A 23,511-nucleotide genomic window follows, 5' to 3' on the forward strand; every position below is an offset into this window, starting at 1 on the left:
TAGTGGATGAGAAATTCTGCTCAGAAATAAATCTTAAAAAGATGGATCAAATTAAGCAGACATATATTAAATGCCTACTATGTGCAAGGACTGAGAGGCATCGCAATAGTGTGGATAGAAAGTTAGCCTGAGTTAGGAACACTGAGTTCAAGTCCTCCGGCTGACACATCCTGGGTGTGTGACTGGTCCTGAGACAGTCTCTTAATCTGTCCTGCCCCCAGAGAACTCTCTTTGACTAGAGGTGGCAGAATAATTGCTAATTTGCATAGATAAAGGGAATTCCCCTACCAATGAAATCACAGGTGCTAGAGATACAAAGACAACAGGCCAGTCTTTGTCCTCAAGGAGGACATTATTACTAGAAGGAGGAGACTACAGTGTATATTCAAGTAAATAAATACAAAGTCATTTCAAAATGGAATGTCCTCTTCTCTCCTTTCTGCCTGTTCAGATCCTACCTCTAGTGGATACATGATCCCCTTCCGCAAAGAAGTTTTTTCTTCTCCTCAATCCTCTCTTGAGTATTTATAGTCTGTGCAATTTTGTGCTGAATTATACCTTCCCCTGTATTTCTTGCTGCTGTTTCCTTGTTAGCCTTGTCTTTTTTCTCTAGATTGGAAGCTCTTGGAGGTTGGGACTCCACCTTATGCTTCTGTATCCACTACTGCATAGGAGATATTCATTAGGTCCTGCCAGTTTCCCTCCTGCCTGATCTGTCAAACCAGAAAGGACTCAGGGTAATTTGGGGGCTACTATTAATCCCTTGCATTTTAATACACCCAGTTTTAAAAGCATGTTGGTTCAGTAACAGCCACATTGTGCAATGACTAACTTTGATAGACTTAGCTCTTCTCAGCAATGCAAGGATCTAAGACATCTCCAAGGGACTCATGATGTCATTCACATTCAGAGAAAGAACTAAGGAGTCTGAACGCAGATTGAAGCATACTATTTGCTCTTTTTTTCTTCTGTTTTGTGTTGTTTCTTCTTTCTTGTGGTTCCTCCTATTGGTTCTAATTTTTCTTTACAACATGATTAATGTGAAAATATGTTTAATAGGAATGTATATGTAGAGCCTATGTCAGATTGCATGCTGTCTTGGGGAGAGGGGAGGAGAAGGAGGGAGAGAAAATTTAGAACTCAAAAGCTTATGGAAGTGAATGTTGAAAATTAAAAATAAATTAATTTTAAAAAATATAATAAAAGCATGTTTGTATCCGTTGCATCACTTTATCCTTTTCACAACCCTGTGAGATTGAGGGACAAATATAAATTTCTCCATGATACATTTGTGGAAATTTGGGCCTGGAAAATTTCAGGCGACTTGCCTGAAATTGCCAAGTCAGACAGAAAGCCAGGGGTAAAGATAAAACTTCCTCACCTCAGACACCTCCTTGTCTCTCCCATTACTTCTCTCCCTCTCCCTTTCAGTGACATTGATGGTCACACTTTCTTGCCTAAGATGGCTTTGGGGAGGAAGGGCACAGAGACAGAAGGAGCCTATATCTGTCAAGGTCAGACAGCTGTTTTCTAAACCAGACAGAGCTTGGGGAGCCCATCCAGAAGGCACAGCTACTTTCCAAAGGCTGAACTTGGCATGCACATCACTTGCTGATGCTGCCCATGTCAGCTGCTCCTAGGGATAGGAACCGTAGGCAATCCTGGGATCAGGGTAGGGGGACAAGGAGACAGAAATGGACAGTTTCACCCACTAAACTGCCTTCAGTCCAAAGATTCCCTCCTTGGCTCATGCCAAAGGGTTAAAAGCAGCAACTTGAAACTAATCTCTGAGCAGAGAAAATCATCTTAATTAAAATGAGAAGTATAAGCTGGGGGAAATGTTAACTGTCTTCACCAGCTGTTTGTCTGGCAGATTGAATGAAGCAACTGATGTGACTTCAGTCCTGTCCAGAGGGGTGAGAAGAAAAACAAAACATCCCAGAGTCCTGTGGTTGACATTTTGAGCCATCCCAGCTGAAATTGGTTTTGATTATGTCTTTCCATTTCATTCTTTGTAGCCCCAATTATTCTCCTCTCGCTGTATCAGAGTAGGAGCTCGCTATGGGCAAGGACTGTATCTTCCCCATCAGATTGGAAGATCCCAGAGGTCACGAATACTGTGTGTTGCCCCCATTCAGTTTGGGAGCTCGTTCAAAATGAGGACTGTGTTTCCCCCATCAGGATAAAAGCTCCTTGAGGGCAGGGACTACGTTCACCTAATACAACTATAAACCCTGTCCTCCCATGGCTTCTGTGTCACAGCTAGATTCTCCCAGTTCTCCTTCTATTTATATTACCACTCTTTCACAACCATCTTTGTTGGAACATCATCAATCTTAGCTCGGGATACCCTTAGCTTGGGTATCCCACCAGGACTTTGTCCTAGAGTCTCTTCTATTCTCTCTCTATTCCCTCCCTCTCCTTTGGTGATCTAATCTGCTCCCAGGGGTTCAAGTATCACACCCTCAGAAATGACTCCCAAACTGATTCATCTAGTCTCAGTCTCTCTCTTGGACTGTTGTCACACTCCAGGAGCTTGTTGGTCGTCTCCAACTCAACAAGTCCAAAACAGAATGGGCTGCCTCTCCATCTACTCCAAACTTGCCTATTTTTGTTGAAAGATCCCTTCCCAGTCCCCCAAGTTTAGAACCTTATCATCCTTGGCTCTTCCCTTTCTCTCTTACATACAATCTCCCTTACATACAATCATTTTTCAACTTTATGATCCAATGACACTGGTCTCCTTGTAGTTCTACCTACATATATATGCATACATATATATACACATATACATTTATTATACATGCATGCATGTATATATACACACATATAGTAAAATAATATAGTATATGTATATACACACATATTAATGTGTGCGTGTGTGTGTTTGTCTAATACGTCTGAAAAGATAGAATGGGGCCAGATAACAGAATGGAGCCTATAGGAACTGATGTGGTTACCAAGAAAGAAAGAATACTTTTGACTCTGTAATCCCATCGCTGCCCTTCTTTTCTGGGTCTCCTTCAATTTCCTTCTGCTCTCTTCTGAGTAGTTTTAAATTTTTCATTGATGCTCTTTTCTTTTCTTCTGGACTCACTGCAACTACCTTACCTACATCCCTCATGACTATCTCAAATCAAATAAATGTTTTTCCCTGTAACAAATAAGTGTAAGAGTGTGGGAGGGTCATTGAGCCTATTGATCAATTATCCTACTTCCCTTAAAGTACGTGATTAAAAAGTCTGTCCCCCCTTTTAAAGTAAGTGATAAAATTCTATGGTCTGTTACCTTTTACCTTAACCAGGTGAGAAGACACCTCCACCAATCAAAGATTTTAGGCTAAGTATAAAAAGTCTTTGATCAAATTAGATGTTTTTAAGAGCCACTGAATATTGGGGAACGCAGTGGTCAGAAGCAGAACAAGTTTTTGAGGAGTGACAGGGTAAAAGGAGAGAGATAGAAGGATAAATGGGGGGGGAAATAGGATGGAGGGAAATACACGGTTAGTAATCATAACTGTGAATGTGAATGGGATGAACTGACCCATAAAACAGAAGCAGATAGGAGAGTGGATTAAAAACCAGAATCCAACAATATGTTGTTTACAAGAAATATACTTGAAACAGAGAGAGACACAGAGAATAAAAACAAGGACTGGAGCAGAATCTATTATGCTTCAGGTGATATAAAAAAAAAGCAGGGGCAGCAATCATAATCTCAGACAAAGCAGAAGCAAAAATAGACCTAATGAAAAGAATAAGCAGGGAAACTATATTTTGCTAAAAGGTTCCATAGATAATCAAGTAATATCAATACTAAACATATATGTACCAAATGGTATAGCATACAAATTCTTAAAGGAAAAATTAAATGAGTTACAGGAGGAAATAGACAGTAAAACTGTATCAGTGAGGGACCTCAACTTTGCCCTCTCAATACTAGCTAACAAGAAAAAAAACAAATAAGAAAGAAGTTAAAGAGGTGAATAGAATTTTAGAAAACTTAGATATAATAGATCTCCAGAGAAAACTGAATGGGAATAGAAAGGAATATACCTTTGTCTCAGTGGCACATGGCACCTACACAAAAATTGACCATATATTAGGGCACAAAAACCTCACTATCAAAATCGGAAAAGCAGAAATACTAAATGCATCCTTTTTCAGATTATAATGCAATAAAATTATATTCAATAAAAGACCATGGAAATATAGATTGAAAATTAATTGGAAACTAAATAATCTAATCTGAAAGGAGTGGGTCAAAGAACAAATTGTAGAAACAATAATTTCATTAAAGAGAATGACAATGAGACAACATACAAAAATTTATGGGATGCAGCCAAAGCAGTACTTAGGGGACATTTTATATATTTAAACACTTATATCAGTAAAATAGAGAAAGAACAGATCAATAAATTAGGCATGCAACTAAAAAAACCTAGAAAAAGAACAAATTAAAAATCCCCAATTAAACACCAAATCGGAAATCCTGAAAATCAAAGGAACAGATGAATAAAATTCAAAGTAAGAAAATCATTGAACTAATGAATAAAACTAGGAGCTGGTTTTTATGGGGGGGGGAAGCCCAATAAAATAGATAAACCATTGGTTGATTTTATTAAAAAAAAAAAGGAAAACCAAATTACCAGTTATCTAAATTGAAAAGGGTGAATTCACCACCAATGAAAAGGAAGTTAAAACAATTATTAGCAGTTATTTTCCCCAAATATATGCCAACAAATCTGATAATCTAAGTGAAATGGATTAATATTTACAAAAACACAAATTGCCCAGATTAACAGAAGAGGAAATAGAATGCTTAAGTAACCCAATCTTAGAAAAAGAAATTGAACAAGCTATCAATGAGCTCCCTAAGAAAGAATTCCCAGGGGGCAGCCAGGTGGCACAGTGGATAGAGCACTGGCCCTGAATTCAGGAGGACCTGAGTTCAAATCTGGCCTCAGACACATAACACTTACTAGCTGTGTGACCCTGGGCAAGTCACTTAACCCCATCGCCTAAACCCCCCCACACCCCCGAAAGAAAGAAAGAAAGAATCCCCAGGACCAGATGGATTCACAAGTGAATTCTACCAAATATTTAAAGAACAATTCATTCCAATACCATATAAACTATTTGAAAAAACAGATGAAGGAGTCCTACCAAATTCCTTTTACAACACATATGGTGCTAATACCTAAGCCAGGAAGAGCAAAAACAGAGAAAGAAAACTATAGACTAATTTTTCTAATGAATATTGATGCAAAAATTTTAAATTAAAAATACTAGCAAGGAGATTGCAGCATTATGTCACAAAGATGATACTCTCTGATCAGATGGGATTTATACCAGGAATGCAGGGCTGGTTCAATATTAGGAAACCTATCAGAGTAACTGACCATATCAGTAACAAAAACAACAAAAATCATACGATCATCTCAATAGATGCAGAAAGAGCTTTTGATAAAAAATAATACTCATTCCTATTAAAAACACTGGAAAGCATAGGAATAAATGGAGCTTTCCTTAAGATGATAAGTAGCATCTCTCTAAAACCATTAGCAAGCATTATCTATAATGGGGATAAGCTAGAAGCCTTCCCAATAAGATCAGGGGTGAAAAAAGGTTGCCCATTATTACCACTATTATTTAATATTATACTAGAAATGCTGGCTATAGCAATTAGAGAAGAAAAGGAAATTAAAGGAATCAGAATAGGCAATGAGGAAACAAAACTATCACTCTTTGCAGATGATATGATGGTATACTTAAAGAATCCTAGGGAATCAACTAAAAATTAGTTGAAATAATTAACAACTTCAGCAAAGTTGCAGGATATAAAATAAACCCACATAAATCATTAGCATTTCTATATATTACCAACAGAGTCTAGCAGGAAGAGATAGAAAGAGAAATTCCATTTAAAATAATAGTAGACAATACAAAATATTTTTTTTAATTTTTTTATTAATTTATTTTGATTTATCAATAATCACTTCCATATGCTTTTGAGTTTGAAATTTTCTCCCCCTTCCTCCCCACTACCCTCCCCAAGACAAAGCACAATCTGATATAGGCTATACATTTACATTCATATTAAACGTATTTTCACATTAGTGATGTTGTAAGTAGAAATTAAAACCAATAGGAGGAATCATCAGAAAGAGGAAACAAAACTCAAGAGAAGAGAAAAAAAAATAACAATTCGGCTTCCATAATTCTTTGTTTGGGTGTGGATAGCATTTTCCATCACAAGGCCTCTGGAGATGTCTGAGATCCTTGTATTTCCAGGAAAGGTTAAGTTTATCGATATTAGTCATCACACAACACAGCTGTTATTATGTACTACATTCTCTTGGTTCTGCTCACTTCGCTCAGCATCAAACCATACAAGTCTTTCCAGATTTTTCCAAAGTCAGCCTGTTCATCATTTCTTATAGCACAATAGTATTCCATCACATTCATATACCACAATTTGCTCAGCCATTCCCCAATTGATGGGAGTGACGATACAAAATATTTGAGGGTCTACCTGCCAAGACAAACCCGTGAACTATATAGACACAATTCCAAATCACTTTTCACACAAATAAAGTCAAATCTACACAATTAGAGAAATATCAATTGTTCCTGGGTAGGCTGAGCCAATATAATAAAAATGGCAATTCTACCTAAATTAATTTATTTATTCAGTGCCATACCAATCCAGCAATCAAAAATTATTTTATAGGGCTAGGAAAAATTATAACAAAATTCATCAGGAAAAACAAAATGTCAAGAATATCAAGGGAATCAATGAAAAAATAATGTGAAGGAAGGTAGCCTAGCTGTACAGATCTCGCACTACATTACAAAGTGGTAATAATCAGAACAAATTAGTACTAGCTAAGAAATAGAATGGTGGGTCAGTGGAATAGATTAAGTACACAATACACAGGAGTAAATGACCACAGTAATCTATTGCTTGCTAAACACAAAGATCCAAGCTTTGGGGACAAGAACTCATTATTTGACAAAAATTTCTGGGAAAACTGGAAAACAGTTTGGTAGAAACTAGGTATAGAACAACATCTCACACTGTATACCAAGATAAGGTCAAAATGGGTACATAATTTAGACATTAAAGGTAATACCATAAGCAAATTAGGGGAGCATAGAAAATTTTATTTGTCAGATCTATGGATAAGGGAAGAATTTATGACCAAATAACAGACAGAGAGTATTATGGCTTATAAAATGGATAATTTTAATTACATTAAATTAAAAAGTTTTTGCACAAACAAAACAATACTGCCAAGATTAGAAGGGAAGTAGGAAACTGGGAAGATATTTTACAGCAAGTTTCTCTAATAAAAGCCTCATTTCTCAAATGTATAGAGAACTGGGACGAATTTATAAGAATACATGTCATTCCCCAATTGATAAATGGTCAAAGGATATGAACAGGCAGTTTTCAGAAAAAATCAAAGCTATCTATAGTCAAATGAATATGCTCTAAATCACTATTGATTAGAGAAATGTAAATTAAAATGACTCTGAGGTACCACCACCTCACACCTATCAGATTGACTAATATGACAGAAAAGGAAATGACAAATGTTGGAAGGGAAGTGGAAAAATTGGGACACTAATGCAATGTTGGTGGAGTTGTGAATGGATCCAACCATTCTATATAGCAATTTGGAACTATTCTCAAAGGGTGATAAAACTACATACCTTTGACCTAGCAATACCACTACTAGTTTTTTATCTCAAAGAGATTTTTTTTTTAAAGTAAAAGGACCTGTAGTACAAAAATATTTCTAGCAGCTCTTTTTGTGACGGCAAAGAATTGGAAATTGATGGGATGCACATCAATTGGGAAATGGCTGAACAAGTTGTAGTATATAATTGTGATGGAATACTATTGTCCTATAAGAAAGGACAAGCAGAATGAGCTCGGAAAAATCTGGAAAGACTTATATGAACTGATGCAGAGTGAAGGAAGCAGAACCAGGAGAACACTGTAAACAGTAAAAGTAATATTGTCTGATGATCAACTGTGAATGACTTAGCTATTCTCAGTAATACAATGATCCAAGACAATTCCAAAGGACTCATGATAGAAAATGCTGTCCATCTCCAGAGAAAGAACTGATGGAGTCTGAATGCAGATCGAAGCATATTTTTTTAACTTTATTTTTCTTATTTTTTTGGTCATGTTTTAGTCTGTGTTTTCTTTTGCAACATGGCTAATATGGAAATAGATTTTGCATGATTGCACATGTATAACCTATATAAAATTGCTTGTCTTCTCAAGGAGGGGGAGGAAAAGGAGGGAGAGAATTTGGAACTCAATTTTAAAAAATGAATGTTAAAATTGTTTTTGCATGTATGCATGAAAAAAATAAAATATAAAAATTTCTAAAAAAAAAAAGCCACTGAATGAATAATGCTGCATTGAAAACAAGCAGGAAGCTTGAATTGGATTGGTTGAAGAAATGTGGTCAAACCCTGTGGGTAGTCTATAAAACAGCAGATTGGAGAAAAACTCAAGCTTAGGTCTTGGTCTCCCTTTTCCTCTTCCCGTCCTTGATGAAGGATAACTGTGAACTTTAGAAGGTCAGAGGATTTGGATTTTTCATTGTTGTCCTAGTAACATCCTTGGAATGGCTGATGACAGTGTCTGCCAGGGACAAACCAGATGTGATAAGGAAAGGCAGATTCAAGGTTTTACAAAGAGCTCAGGAGAAAAATGATACTATACATAATGGCAACTCCATAAGAACCCCTACAAATGCAAAAAAATACTGCTAGAGACCAGGAGCTCCAAGTTACCCATTTGCCTTCCCCCATTCTCTTTAAGTTTGAACCCACTTCTCCCAAGCCTCTATACGGATGCTTGGAAGAGTGTGTCACAGACTTTTGGGGGGTTGTGTTGTACCAACATCATAGTAAATACTTGTTTCTAAAAGCTATGTGGATGACTAGTTAATATCACTAATTATCAACGAGGAAAGCATATTGGTGAGGGCTTGTGAGATATAGTACTAGCAAAATATGCCCCTCTACCCCAATCTCTCAGCATTACCCATAGACTCTGAGGATAGCCCCTAAACTCTGAGAACCCAAACCCCTAGTACAAATAGAGGAGAATAGTTCTAGGGCCTATATGCGCTACACAAAGTAAAACAAAACAAATCTACCCATTCGCCATAGCTGATGTGTGTCCCATTTTGCATCTTGAGTCAATCACCTTTCTCTCAAGAGTTGCTTCATCATTTATCTTCTGAAATCAAGATTGGTTAAGGCATAGTTCAGCATTCTTAAGTCTTTCAAAGTTGCGTTCCCTTAAAATTTTGCAGTCATTATATGAATTATTCTACTGGTTCTGTTTGCTTCACTCTGCATCAGTGTATACAAATTTTTCCAGGTTTCTCCAAATCTGTCCTTTTCATCATTTTATATAGCACAATGAAATTCCATTACTCTCCTGTGACATAATTTGTTCAACCATTCCCCAGTTGATGGGCACACACTTTGTTTCCAACCCTTTGCTGCAATAGAAAGTGCTGCAATAGATATTTTTGTACATATAAATCCTTTCCTTTCAGCACAAGCCTATCAGTGGTATTGCTGGATCAGAGGGTTCTATACTTTATCATAAGTTAACTCCCATGTCTGCAATTAATTTCCACCTTTTGCTATTTTGAATCTTTTTCCTTCCTCTAATGCTTGTCTCAGGTGTTATCTTGTCTCCCTAAAGCCTTCCCTGTTCCTCCCAATTGTTAGAGATCTCTGTCATTCCTCAAGGTATCTCATATGATACTTTTCTGTTTTTGTTATACCATTCCCCCCACGCCTCAGTAGCGTGTAAGCTACTTTAAGGTGGGGGTCATTTCATTTTAGTCTTTGTAGACCCAGCATCAAGCACAATGCCTTGCATGCAAGTAGTACTTAATAAAGCATTATCTCTCCCATCAGAGTGAAAATTTCCAAAGGGTATGGACCATTTCCTCTTTCATTGGGATACTCAAGACCCCATCCCAACACTCCAGAAAGTACTGTGCCAGAGATGCATTAATTGATACAAGGTTAAGCAATTTCAGCTCAACTAGGCCTTAAAGTTTCACCTGAGGTGCTGAGTCTCTTGCATCTGAATATATATATGTCAGTGAAGAACGAAAAAAAAAAGGAAGGAAGAGAAAGCATGAATCTTGGCTCTTGGAGCCCATCAAACTGAACTGAAATGGTAAAGTCTTACCTCTTTGTGGGGTTTGTCTGCTCCTTCCTAGATTCTCTCTCTTGGGCTCCTCCTGCCTTCCGACTGCTACTGCTCACTCTGTGAAACAAGGGGAAGACAAGAAAGAAGTCAGGCATTCTTGGAGAAAAGGTGGGTAAGTTTGTTCACTCCCTGACTGGACTACAGCCTTCACCCTTTCTTCTGCATTGTTGCTTTGGCGACTTTCCTCTCTGCTCCTGGTAGTTGTAGACAAGGTACAAAGCAAAACAAGCAGAGATTCAGGGCTTCCTTTCAGGTGCATATGTTCCCAAAATGGCTTGAGATAAGTCAGGTGCTGATGTTTTTTCCTTTCATATCAAAAGTCCTTCCTCCAGTGCTTCCTCATGGAATGGGGGTTACCCTGGGTTCCCAAAGGTTATGCCAGCACAGTACAAGCGCTGGCAGGTTCTATCACATTGGAAGAGTTTCAAGAACAGTCCTGGCAACAGACTAAGTCTGCTTTTCAAGGACCAGCCTAGTTAAGCACAGAAATGCTCCTCACTAGTAGGCTGGTCACTTGGTGATGAATTCTTCGAGCACAGCAACCCATGAAACAAAGAAAAATCCAAAAGGGCTTTCAGGTCCATGGCAAACCTTTCTGCTTCCTCAGTAATGGTGGCAGGGTGATAAAGGGGGAGGGGCAGATATCAATTGAGGAATGACTGAACAAATTATGGCATATGAATACCATGGAAAACTGTTATTCTGTAAAAAATGATGAAAGGGATGGCTTCAGAGAAACCTGGGAAGATTTGTATAAACTAATGCCGAATGAAGGAGCAGAACCAGTAGAACAATTTATAGACCAATGAGAACATTGTAAAGGCAAACAACTTTGAAAGATGTATGAACTCTGATCAACCAAACACAATTACAGAGGACCCATGATGAAGCATGCTTCTCAATTCCTGACGGAGAGGTGACTTTGGACAAGGCCAATGCAGTTATTTGTTTTGCTTGACTACACATGTTTGTTACAAAAGCTTTGTTTTGTTTTTCTTTTCTTTGGTATTTTTAATTAAAAAGTTAAATTAAAAATGTAAAAATAAAGGCAAAAAAAGAAACTTGGGGAGAGAGAGTGTTAGGAATTGTAGTTTCTAGACCATCTATAAACTTTAACTTAGTTGTTTTTTTTTTTTGGCAATTGGGGTGAAGTGACTTGCCAAGGGTCACACAGGTAGTAAGTGTTAAGTGTTTGGTCTGAGGCCGGATTTGAACTCAGGTCCTCCTGACTTCAGGGCCTGTGGTCTATCCACTGCACCACCTAGCTGCCCCTTAACTTAGTTGTTAATATGCTGAATATGAGATCCTTGAAAAATAACCAATAAGGAGACATATTATAGGAGAAATTGAAATTTATCAATCACAATTATATCAATGAAATCAGAAGAAAAAGGAAGTTGTGAGTGAAATGAAGGCTGGCTCAGTTTCTCCTAGAAGAGAAAAACAAAGGACATGGCAGAGTTGGTTTTAATATGAGTGAATGAAAAAAAAAACTTACTAAGTGCAGAGGAAATAATTGCAACTATTATTTTCTTTTACAGAGAATAAGGTGGTAACATTTCTGCAAACAACTTGGTAAGTTAAATCAACAAACACTATAATACTCAGTAACTTTAATACAAAGTGGGAATAGATGAAGCAACATATATAACATATTGTCTATATGTGCACTACGTTGGCAATATATGCCTTACATACAGATACATGTGTAAGAAAACATGGATCAAGATCAAGTATTTGGAGAACGCCATCTCCCTCCTCACAGATGTCTCCTATTTACATGACATGAATACTTTCTTTGAGAAAATAATTAGAAGGCACTTGACATAATGAGCACCAAATAAAATTCAATCCATTTATTTTTTGGTGTGATGTTAACAGAGAGGAAATGACTCATTACTGATGTGAAAGGCATTCCTGAATCAATTGTACAGTCACACCACTGACTTGTGAGAGTAAGGACCAAAATGAGTACAATGCTAGAAAAAGGAATAAAGATGAGACAAAGATACAGAGTGTAATTAAAACAACTAGATCCTGACCTATTTTAAACAAATTAAATGGGATATGCATTAAGAAAAGACACAGGAAAGACTACAGTCATTTCAAACTATTTTAACCACTGTAAATCAATGCCATTACAAGGAGATGAAATAGCCTGAAAGCCACCTTAGGGAGCAGATAACTGCCTGATTCACTGGTGAGTGGTAAGATAAGAAAACACTGGCTTGGAGTATAAACTCATTTGTATACTCTCATGGAGAAGGATGATTGAAGATTATAAGCAATATTGCTTAATCAGTGGAATGTAAAAATAGTTGTGTGAGAAACTCAACTAGCCTAAGTTGGCCTGAGAGCATTTAACAGAAGAAAAATGGAAAAGGCTTACAAAGATTATGTAATATAACAAACTTTTTTCACCATCCGGGACATTAAAGTAACAGCACTAGGATTCTAAGGTTAAAGTCTCAGATGTGACTAGAGAGGAGGTAAAAATACATGGAAGAGAACAAAGAGGAGAAAAGCAGCTGGATCAGATCAAATGTACATAGAAGAAATCTGTGTCAGAACTGGACACTGTTGTGAAGGTGCGCAGGGATCAGTTCACAAGAGATACAAAGTTGAGAAAGCATAATCCACATACATGGAGGGTATCTTCAATACAAGTACCAGGAGGGAATCGGCAGACCTTCACAAGTGACATTCCACAGGAAACCACATATCTACCAATACACAACTGAAGGAAAGCTATAGAGAGGACAAGATAATCACTGGGATTATTGTTCATCGATTATAAAAAATACTCGAGTCTTGTAGAACACACCACCAAAAATTCTCTCTTCCAACAAGATGTCTCTGATTCACACATCAAAAGTATTCATGACTCCTTGAAAGATAGAGCAACAGAGATAAACTTTTTGCACAATCCTCCGACCATTAACATTAGGAAACATTAGGAGTCAGGAAGACCTGAGTTCAAATCCATAAAACACGAATGTGTTTCCTTGCCAAATGAGTGTCATGGAAGAGATCCAGAATGGATTCAGGTCAAAGAAAGATTCTATATGGCTGATGAGATTCTCCAGATGTTCCTGTCTAAAGATGCAAGACCACTGATGTTAAAACTGTAGAGCCTAATGGAAAAAATCTATAACCATTAAAAAAGAGTTTGGCCTAGCCATCTACACCAGAAAAACCAAATGGAAAAAGAATGCCTATTGTCCAGAATATAACATGCTTTTAGATAGACAATCCACAGAGCTCATCCACCAGTGTCTGTATATAAACAGTGCAGATGTATAATGACCTGGGCCCAGATCTAAGCTGAAAGAGAAACATGGGTTGGAATACTTCTGAAAAATTGCAAAGTTCCTTTTAATGACTCTAATATTCTCCCAGAAACAAAAGTGTCACATTTTTAATACCAATGTTCTACCAATGCTGATGTATGATTGAGTCATGGAACAAGACAGCTTCTGAAAAATTAAAAATGGGTCCCACTTGGAAGTGAATGGAGAAGTGTATGGTGGGTGAAAGCAGGCTACAACATATAACAAGTAAAGAACTAGGGATAACACCTAGAGTAAAGGATGACATCAAGGAGATGCATGATTGAAAGAGAAGATGGGCTGGTCAAATGGCAATAGGGTGATAATGGGGAAACAGCTCATGTTGGCATCCTTACAATGCTGGGTGAAAGCACATTGAGTGAATCCCAGTTCTGGGAGAATGAGGGCATGAGTCAAGCTGAATGAGTAGGCATGGATGGACTGTGATCTGAGTTGTGATGGGATCACAGGTCGGGGTATCAAAAAATACTTAGTCACTTGTGGCTAATGTTAAGTGGAACAGGGAAGTGACTAATGATGTGTACCTACTGGGTTAAGTGTTTGGAGAGCTACAGAGACTTAGTTATTCTCAGACTAGAATATTCTTTTTACTTTTCTCAGTCATAGACAGTGGGAAGAACTCTGAGTGTGGAGTCTGAAGATTTGGGTTCAAATCCTGATGCTGATGTTTTCTACCTAAGTACTTCCTTGGCCAAGACATTGACCATTTCTGGCCCTTAGTTTCCTCATATCTAAAATGAAGGTATAGACAAGATGTAAGATGATCCCTAAAGTACTTACCATCTCTTAATCCATGAACTATGTGTCCTTAAATTCCAAATCTTCTACACAATTTTCCCCACATTTATGTCCTCTTTTTTTTCTGAAATCTTCTAACATCTATCTACCCCATACATCTTATCACTTAATCACAGACTGCCTTACACCAGAAGGTGCCAAAGTTGAAACCTGCAAAACTCCCAAGTGGCAGGAACCAGATTAAAATGTAATTGGGAAATGTTTAATAAAATAAATAAAAATACAATACAACATAGATAATGTGAATTTGTGGTTTTCAAAGTCAATGTGTGGCAAACAAATCCATTTTATTTGAGTTTGGCACCATTGTCTTATGCTATAATAACTAGCATTTAGAGCACTTTAAGGTCTCCAAAGGTTTATATTTACTATCATGTTTGATCCTCAAAACAACCCTGTAAGGTAGATGCTATTTTCTGTGGGAGCACATGGCCAAGGATCACAAAGGATGAAAAGGTATGGATGGGATTATTTGAAGTAAACTGAGGCCAAGTGAGGCTGAGTAACTTGCCTTTATATAGGCACAAGTCATCAATGGAACCTTGCATCCACCAGATATCTCTCTGTTTCACTCTAGGTCATCCCCAACTTTGATTTAAAAGGCATTTCAATGTTCTAAGGTTTACAATTGTACAGTATCATGGAAAGAACTTTTATGTTGACAAGATGAGCCTCTGTGCTAGGCTTTTAAAAAAGCATCTCTCAATTTCCCAAATACAATCCAGCCTGTTTTCTTCTGTCTCAGATACTGAGTAATTCAATGGAGTAGCATTAGAACAGCATGTCATAGTCTAAATAAATATTTTTCATTCATTTAGTCTTTCCTATATGTGTTATTGGGCTGATCTCTTCTGAATAATCATGGGTCTTACTGAGAAAATCCTATAATGTTCTGGGACTTGATGCATTCAACTGAATATCATCTGCAAACCAGAGATTCTATAATCTACAGAGAATCCCTCTTCTTTTTTGGACCTTGTATGGAATATACTTCATGGTCATGGGCAAATATCTCAGTCAAATAATAGTATCTCAAGTAATAATAATAATAATTATACTTATCTGATAATAATAACTAACATTTATATAACACCTACTTATGCCAGGCACTGTTCCAAGTACTTTACAAATATTATCTCTTTTGATCCTCACAACAACCCTGTGAGGTACAGATGAGGAAACTGAGGCAAACAGAGATTAGGTAATTGTCTTCCTGTTTTTTGCCTATCTGACAATAACAAGCACTTTTTATTTACCAAGAAATCTTATATAATCTTAATATATGATTCAAAAAGGAAACATAATACCCATCTACATTTTCACAAAATTATTGTGAGGGACAAATCAGATGTCTCTGAAAGGACTTGGGAAATTATAAAGCACTATACCAGTATAATGTCAGTGTTGATGTTATGTCTTCCACAGCAGCTAGTCTGGCCCTTGGCATATAAATACTGAGTGAATCATTGGACTCAGCCTCTGCCCTTTATGAACTACACTGCACATGCCACAGGATCCCCGGGAGTTATTGATTTTCAGCATGAACTGGCTCTGACCCACTACAGCTTCCAGTTTTGAGTATATAGATGAAAACCCCCAAATAGATAACAAAGAGTTACTCTGCCGCACAGAGTGGAAACCAGCAAACCTCAGCTCAGAGGAGAGGGTTATTGTTTTTAAATTATTTTCTTGATTCTGGAAGAGCTGGAACAAAGCAGGATTGTGCAGACTGCCTCCCCTGCAGGAATTCACATTCTAGGACCTTCGAAATGCCAGACTGAAACACAGAATGTAATTACCATCAAACTCAGGCAGGCAGGCAGGCAGGCAGACCCGCCAGCACATAGGCAGAAAGACTGGGTCACGCTCTTGCTCCCCTTTTCACCCTACCCTCTCCCAGTCTCAAAGCTATCTATAAAGCAGTGTTACTTGGATCTCTGCACATATTCTCATAGATTATCCTAGATTATCTGCTTTTCTCTCTCCTTCCTAATTCCTCCTGGTGTGGCTCATGGCTTCTCAGCTTTGTATTGAGTGGGTGAGAAGAGGAAACCTTTCAACCAACCGATTATGTTCCTTGTTCCCACTTCTGGCAAGTAATGAAGGTAGGAAAGGAAGGTCAACATGAGATCCTGCTCTCCCTTTTCCCTGGAGGACTCCCGGAGATCACTGGTCCCCTACCCCTTGCCAGGCTGGCCAGACCCCACCCCCATCCTGCCTGCCAATGCCTACTCCATCCCCACATCTGAATCCCTGCTCCATTTTGACTCTTAGTCTCACTCCTTGCTCCCCAGTTTTGGTGGGCCAGTCCTTTCCAGGCTCCCCTCTCTTCAGGGCAGATAATTAAATTCACCCTAAGGACTCCTAGACCTTACCATCTACCTGCCCTGTAAAGGAACCTCCCTGTATCTTGTCTCCTCCCTGTAGGTAGAGTTTTCCTCAGTTAGAAAGTGAGCACCTTGAGAGCAGGGATTTTTTTTTTTTTTGTATTCACAATTCCAGGGTTTAGCACAGTGCCTGGCAATAACCATTTAGTAAATGCTTGTTGATCAATTAAAGTGATCTTATCATTTAATCTAGGAATTCTTCACCTAAGATCCATGAACTTAAAAAACTAAAACAAAACATGCCAATTACTGTATTTCATTGGTTCTCTTTGTAATTCTCCATATTTTATTTCATATATTTAAACATACATTAATACATATTTATATAATTATATATTTATTACATACTCCATTGTCATATTATATTATATATTTATATAAATATATCATATATTTTAAATATCCCCTTCAGAAGGGGTCTGTAGGCTTCATCAGACCGTGAAAGCAGTCCATGACACACACACAAAATGATAAGAACCCCTAAACTAATCCAACTCCTCATTTTATAGATGAAGAAGGTGAGGCCCAGGCGGTCGAAGAGACCTAATTAAGGTCATGAGTATTAACGAACAGATCTGGGGGTTGACCCCAGGTCTTCCAATATCTAATATGGGGTTGAAGCTATAGGCAGTTTACAGTCAGGGATGGGATGAAGCTGGGGATGTAGGGGAAAAGAACTCAGACAGAAAGGTGATATTTTTACAGGGGACTCAAAACCCCATCAAAAGAATATTGATGAGGCAAGACAGGAGAGAAGCATCATGGCTCCAAGAAGGTGGATTTAAAGTGCAGAAATGAGAGGGGAAAACTTGCATTTATCTTTCATTGTCAGACCTGCAAAGGGTTTTCCTCAGAACACCCTTGTGCAATAGGTCAGTCCTTCAATCATGTGGAAATGCCCTCCTCTAAGGCAGATCACACCCTTTCTATAGCTTACTAGATAGATCTTCAAGAGCCTCCTAAGGCTCAGAAAGGTTAAGCCCAAGGTTACACGTCATGGTGCAATGGGAAAAGAGGGCTATGCCTGGGGGCAGAGGATCTTCTGCCACTGACTCCTTGTGTGACCTTGAATAAGTCACTTAACTCTAGCCTCAGTTTTCTCATCTGTAAAATGAAGGAGTAGGACTAGATGGTTAGAATGAAGTACCTTTAAATTCTAAATCTGTGAAACTATGAAACTGTAAATATCTGAGATGGGATTTGAACCTGAAGCCACCTAGTGAGGAAATAGTTGCGTTGGTAGTGTCCAAAGTCTTGTTTCATCATATCTTCCCTTATTTAAAGGAGATAGGCGAGGGCATGACTTGTCCAAGGTCACGTAGGACTAGTAAGTTTAGCCCACTATGATATGCCATCTAGCTCAACAATAAGGTGAATCCCAAGATGCTCTTTGCTCATAGAGTCCATTTGGCCCATGGGTCCGGCCCTTCATGGACACCTACTGCATCCCCCCCACCGCACCCCCAGCCATCCCAGTCCTGATCACATACATCTGGTGTCTCCATGCTACAAACCACCTGCCATTTAATTATCAACCCCAGGCAAGGAGAGACATCAGTAGAAGCACGAAATTTTGGCATGTTGACATTTCATCCATGAACTATCAATGTTCACTCACCCAGCCTGGGCCAGGGACTAGCAGAAACTGGGATAAAAAGAAACGGGAATAAGGCAAAAATACCAAACCTGGGCCAAAAAGGAAATTCTGAGGATAAGACTACTGAATTCAGCCAAATGACAGCCAGCTGTTTGGCCCAAATGCTTTAAATAAGGAAATTGCGTTGGTTGACTACTAAAGTCCTTTTCAACGCCAACACTTTGAGTCTCCAAGATCCTAAGGAAAATACCTAACCAAAGAAACACCTAAGAAACACCATACACCTGGTGGACATAAATTATTGTCAATATTATTCAATCATTAATATTATGGAAATACTTGGAATTTCCTAGATCCTTTCTTACAGAGATATCAAAGCATTTTTATCATCTTTGTTTTTCCCCTAAACATCCCTGTGAGGAAAGGAGTACTCATTACTGCCTACTACAAATGCTCTATTTTACAGATGAGGAAACTGAGGTTCAGAGAGATTGGGATCACATGGTCATAAAGCTGGTTAAGTGTGAGTGGATTCATCAGCGCACCAGAATTAGAGGCAGAAGCCATGGGCCTGTTACTATGCTGAGACACTGAGATGACCTGTCCTTTATGGTATATAAATACATGCATGAAGTCTCCAGGAGATGGAGAAGAGACACCTTATGCTCCCTTCCCAGGGATGATTTTAGCCAGATGCATTGCACCTGAATGGGTCTGCTCTTTAGTCAGGCAACCTCTCAAAGGCAGCATCAGGGGATACATGAAGTGTTTTCTTCATCAGGTAGCAAATACCATGTGCCAGATCCTGTGTGAAGGGATATAAAGAAAAGCCAGACAGTCTCCACTCACAAGAAGCTCACAGTCTAATGAGTAAGACCACATGCAAACAAGTGTGTACAAACAAGATATATACAGGATAAACTGAGGCTAATCCCAGAGGCAAGACAGTAAGATTACAGGGGACTGGGAAAGAAGTGAGAAGCAGGGATTTTTAGCTGTGACTTGAAAGAAGCCAGGGAAGTCAAGAGGCAGGAGATGAGAAGGGAGAGAACTCTGGGCATGGAGGACAGCCAGTGAAAACGCAATGATGGAGTGTTTTGTACGGGGAAGAGCAAAGAGGCCAGTGTCACTGGACTGCAGAGTACATGGAGCAGAGTAAGGATTAAGAAGACTAGAAAAGTCTTCTTCAAGGTCAACATCCTAGTTTCTTTCAACAGATACTCATATGGCCTGATATCAAAGTCTTTCACCATCCTTGTCCCATTGCATTCACTCTCAGTAATACCAGTGAAGCCCAATTTGCCTCCTTCTTGAGTGCTGATCTTTTGTTCATTTTGCTAGTGACCCATGCTTTGGGTTTTGGGGTAAAGATTTTTATTGCCAGTCCTTCCTTCCTTCCTTCCTTCCTTCCTTCCTTCCTTCCTTCCTTCCTTCCTTCCTTCCTTCCTTTATCCCTTCCTTTCTCTCTCTCTCTCTCTCTCTCTCTCTCTCTCTCTGTTTTGAATTCCTGACTGTTTACTGTAATTCTTCTTTCTATACTGTTGCAAGGCAGTGCAAGGTAGGGGAGTCAAGCAGGCCTAGATTCATATTCCACTTCTGACAACTTATTAGTTGTGTGACCCTGGGAAATCACTTAATTTCTTTGTGTTTGGTAGCTCTCTAGGACTTATCTAGGTCTTGGATAGGTTGCAAACCGTGGTGGTGAAAGAAATCTGGGTTGGTAGAAGGAGCTCCTACTTTGGCATTTCCTACCCCCCCAAAAAAAACCCTAACTCACTACTCTCTCTGTCTCTCTCTGTCTCTGTCTCTCTGTCTCTCTCTCTCATGCAACACACACATGCACACACACACATCTCTTTCTTGCCTTGTCTTTTACTGTCTAGAGAAGGGTTCCTTTGTCCATGCCAGGTTAGGATGATCACTGTGGCCCCAGCCAAGCACAGTATGTTCCTTGTGCCAAGTGGGAACATTCATTCACAGCAGTCATGCAGAGAGACTCTCCCCAGCTGGACAAGCAGCAAGATGATGTGGCCAACGGGCCCCAAAATGAGAAGAACAGCAATCAGCTGTTCTTGGAATGAGAGGTAAGCAAAAGGGACTATGGGCAGACCTCAGGAGGAACCTCCCAACCAACAGGGCTGTATAGAAACACAGAAACTACTGAACCACTTCTTGTTTATACCCATCATCTGATGCTTAAATGTGATCTCATACTGTTATTTAACTTTTCATATATTAGAAGTGCAGTGTGCTCTTTGGGGTTGTCACATAGAGGGATACATTTGAGAGACATGAAATCATTGGTGATAGCATTTCTTCCTGGGCATCAGCAGACTGCAGAGACAGATCGGAACTCGAGATTAAAAACTGAAGGTGGCTGGACGAAGCCCTCTGCCCTTCCCTTGCCCAGAGCCCAGTAACCCAGAGGACAGGGCCTGGAATGGCACTGCCCCCTAAATCAAGAAGACATAACAAATCTGGAGGGAAAATCCAATGGAAACACTTCATCCCAAACTACAAGGTTGCAATCTATCTCCTACTGAGTCCCCCAATCTCTCCCCAATCCCACACATTCAGCCTCATCACTTTAAGTGCTGAACATACAGGAGCCACTTAACAAATATTTGTTGAGTGAAATGAGCAGAACCAGGAGAACACTGTACACAGCAACAGCCACACTGTGCGATGACTGACTTTGATAGATTTGGCCCTTCTCAGCAATGCAAGGATCTAAGACAACTCCAAAAGACTCACGATGGAAAATGCTGTCCACGTCCAGAGAAAGAACTACGGGGTCTGAATGCAGATGGAAGCATACTATTTGCTCTCCTTTTCCTTTGTTTTTTTGTTTTATTTCTTCTTTCTTGTGGTTCCTCCCATTAGTTCTAATTCTTCTTTGCATCATGACTAATGCGAAAATACGCTTAATATGAATGTATAAGTAGAGCCTATATCATATTGTATGCCATCTTGGGGAGGGGAGAGGAAAGAGAGGGGGAGAAAATTTAAAACTAAAAATCTTATGGAAATGAATGTTGAAAACTAAAAATAAATAAATTATTTAAAAAAAACCAAATATTTGTTGATTATGGATTTGATTCCCCTGAATGTGCCAGAAGCTTCTCAAGGGTTGCCTTCTTTTTTTCATTCCTTTCTGAATCTTCCAAAGTACTCACGCCTGTGTTGAGTGAATTGAGACCTCAATAAATACTGAATGAATGAAGAAAAAACAAAGGAACGAATAATGTCACTAACAAGGAATTAGGGAACTTCAATCTCTGGGCATTTTAAGGATAGATGTTATCTCCCCAGGATAGTTACTCACGAAGTCAAATATTTTACTTGACAATTCTATGTTCAGAGGCCATAGGATCACAGCTGTCAGGGACGTCTGAGACCATCACACCTCCCGGGGCTTAGTTTCTCCATCAAATGAGGCCCAGGAGCTTCAGTGACTTGCCCGAAGTAATACCGGTAGCAAGTGTTTGAAATGTGGTTTGTATTCAAGCAGCACCAGACTCTGATACCAGAACCAGTATTCTCAGGCCAGGTCTGCCATGTTCTTTAGCTAGTTCTGAATGTAGGGGAGGGCCCCGTATGCCTCTGGTGGTTCCTTTTGCTTTCTCATCCAATAATTGCACTGCAAGTGACCGTGGAACAAAATGTCCCTGACCTAATTGTGGGAAGAAACCATAAATTCTGTGTATTTAAAGTGTTTGGGATGGGGTAAAAATGGTAATGGTATACACAGTGTAGTGAGTGGAAAACTGATGTCATCAGAGGGCGGTATCCCCCCTCGTAATTTCCTATAACAATGAAAGTACAGGTATGGCCTTAAAAAAAAAAAGGATTGAGTCAAAGATAGAGAAAGAGATGGAGATGGACAGAAAGACACAGGCAACCAGAGACAAAAAGACAGAGACAGAGAGACAGAGACAGAAAGACAACACCATTAGTAGCACTACATTGAGTCAGAGGATCCAGCTACATTACTTTAACACCTATGTAAAAGTCACTTTCCCTCTTTAGGCCTCAGTTTCCTCATTTGTAAAAGGAAGGGTTGGATTAGGCAGTTCCTAAGATCCCTTCCACCTAAACCTATACACCTGGAAAGTTATTCCTTGAGAGATAGAGAAGCAACATAAGGCTAAATTGTCACAAAATCTAACCTGGGATCCAATCCTGCCTGTATCACTTATTGGCTGGGTGCCCCTGAGCAAGTCACATAACTGTGATATGAGAGAAAGAGTCGGAGGACCTGGGTCCAAAATCCTAACTCTTGACATGAGTGTGATCTGGGACTTGTCACTTCATTTCCTTGGGCCTCAGTTTCTTCATATGTAAAATGAGCAGGATGGCCCAGAGTGTCTCTTCTACCTCTGTCTGTGATCCTATGGCCTCTAGGAACGTCTCCTTAGTGGAAGTGAAGTGCCCAGGGAAGTGCCCAGAAATGGTAACTTAAGATAAGAATGATGTAAACATTCATGGCAATGACAGTTAACCAGAGTTGTCCCTCAGAAGCTGGAATTGCGTAGGGCTCCAACAGGGGATTTGCATTTTAAAGCCAGAAGGAAAGCCTTGGAAATTTTTTTTTTTACACAGACCTATGATTTCATTGGTTTAGATTTCCAATGGTTCCCAATATTTTTGGTACTACAAACCCCTTTCAACAACAACAAAAATGTGTAATGAACATTAAACGGCATTTTAATCTATTACTCATAATGTTCTTTTAGATTTATTCCTTAGGTGCTTATAATAGCTCTAATGTAACTTTTGTTCCCAAGAGCCCTAAATTAAAATTTACATTACATAATTATAATTTCATAATGTAAAATTGCATTCTACCTACAATTATGAAAACTAAATACAAACTCACAAAACTCTAATTTTAAAATAATTGTGGATATTTTATGTGGGACATTCTATAAGAATTAAAAGAAGTAATTCAGCAAAACCTTATATGCTTACTATTTGAATTGCTACAGAAACAATGCTTCAAGCACACAAATGTTTGTTGTCACTGAGCACAAATAGATTCATAACCTAGTTGGGCAATTATTTACTGCCTAAGGCATCATTTAAGAATTTTTATTGAGAATCCCTTGGATCT

At 38.8% G+C, this 23,511-nt stretch overlaps 1 protein-coding gene across 4 annotated transcripts in view; it reads right to left on the bottom strand.

Annotated features, from left to right (window-relative positions):
• NFASC (neurofascin) overlaps window positions 1-23,511 on the bottom strand; it is a 248,089-nt gene that overhangs the window by 136,462 nt on the left and 88,116 nt on the right. For 3 of the 4 annotated variants that reach the window (XM_027871166.1, XM_027871168.1, XM_027871169.1), the window contains exon 2: window positions 10,246-10,323. Coding sequence is in view for 2 of the 4 variants with exons in the window: in XM_027871168.1 (XP_027726969.1) it covers window positions 10,246-10,323 (78 nt within the window). In the remaining 2 variants the exon portion in view is untranslated. Of the gene's footprint in view, window positions 1-10,245; window positions 10,324-23,511 lie in introns of those variants that run through there. The other variant, XM_027871167.1, reaches the window with a different exon arrangement.

Source organism: Vombatus ursinus, unplaced genomic scaffold, assembly GCF_900497805.2.
Source record: "Vombatus ursinus unplaced genomic scaffold, bare-nosed wombat genome assembly UNPS02014798.1, whole genome shotgun sequence".
Classification (NCBI taxonomy): domain Eukaryota; kingdom Metazoa; phylum Chordata; class Mammalia; order Diprotodontia; family Vombatidae; genus Vombatus; species Vombatus ursinus.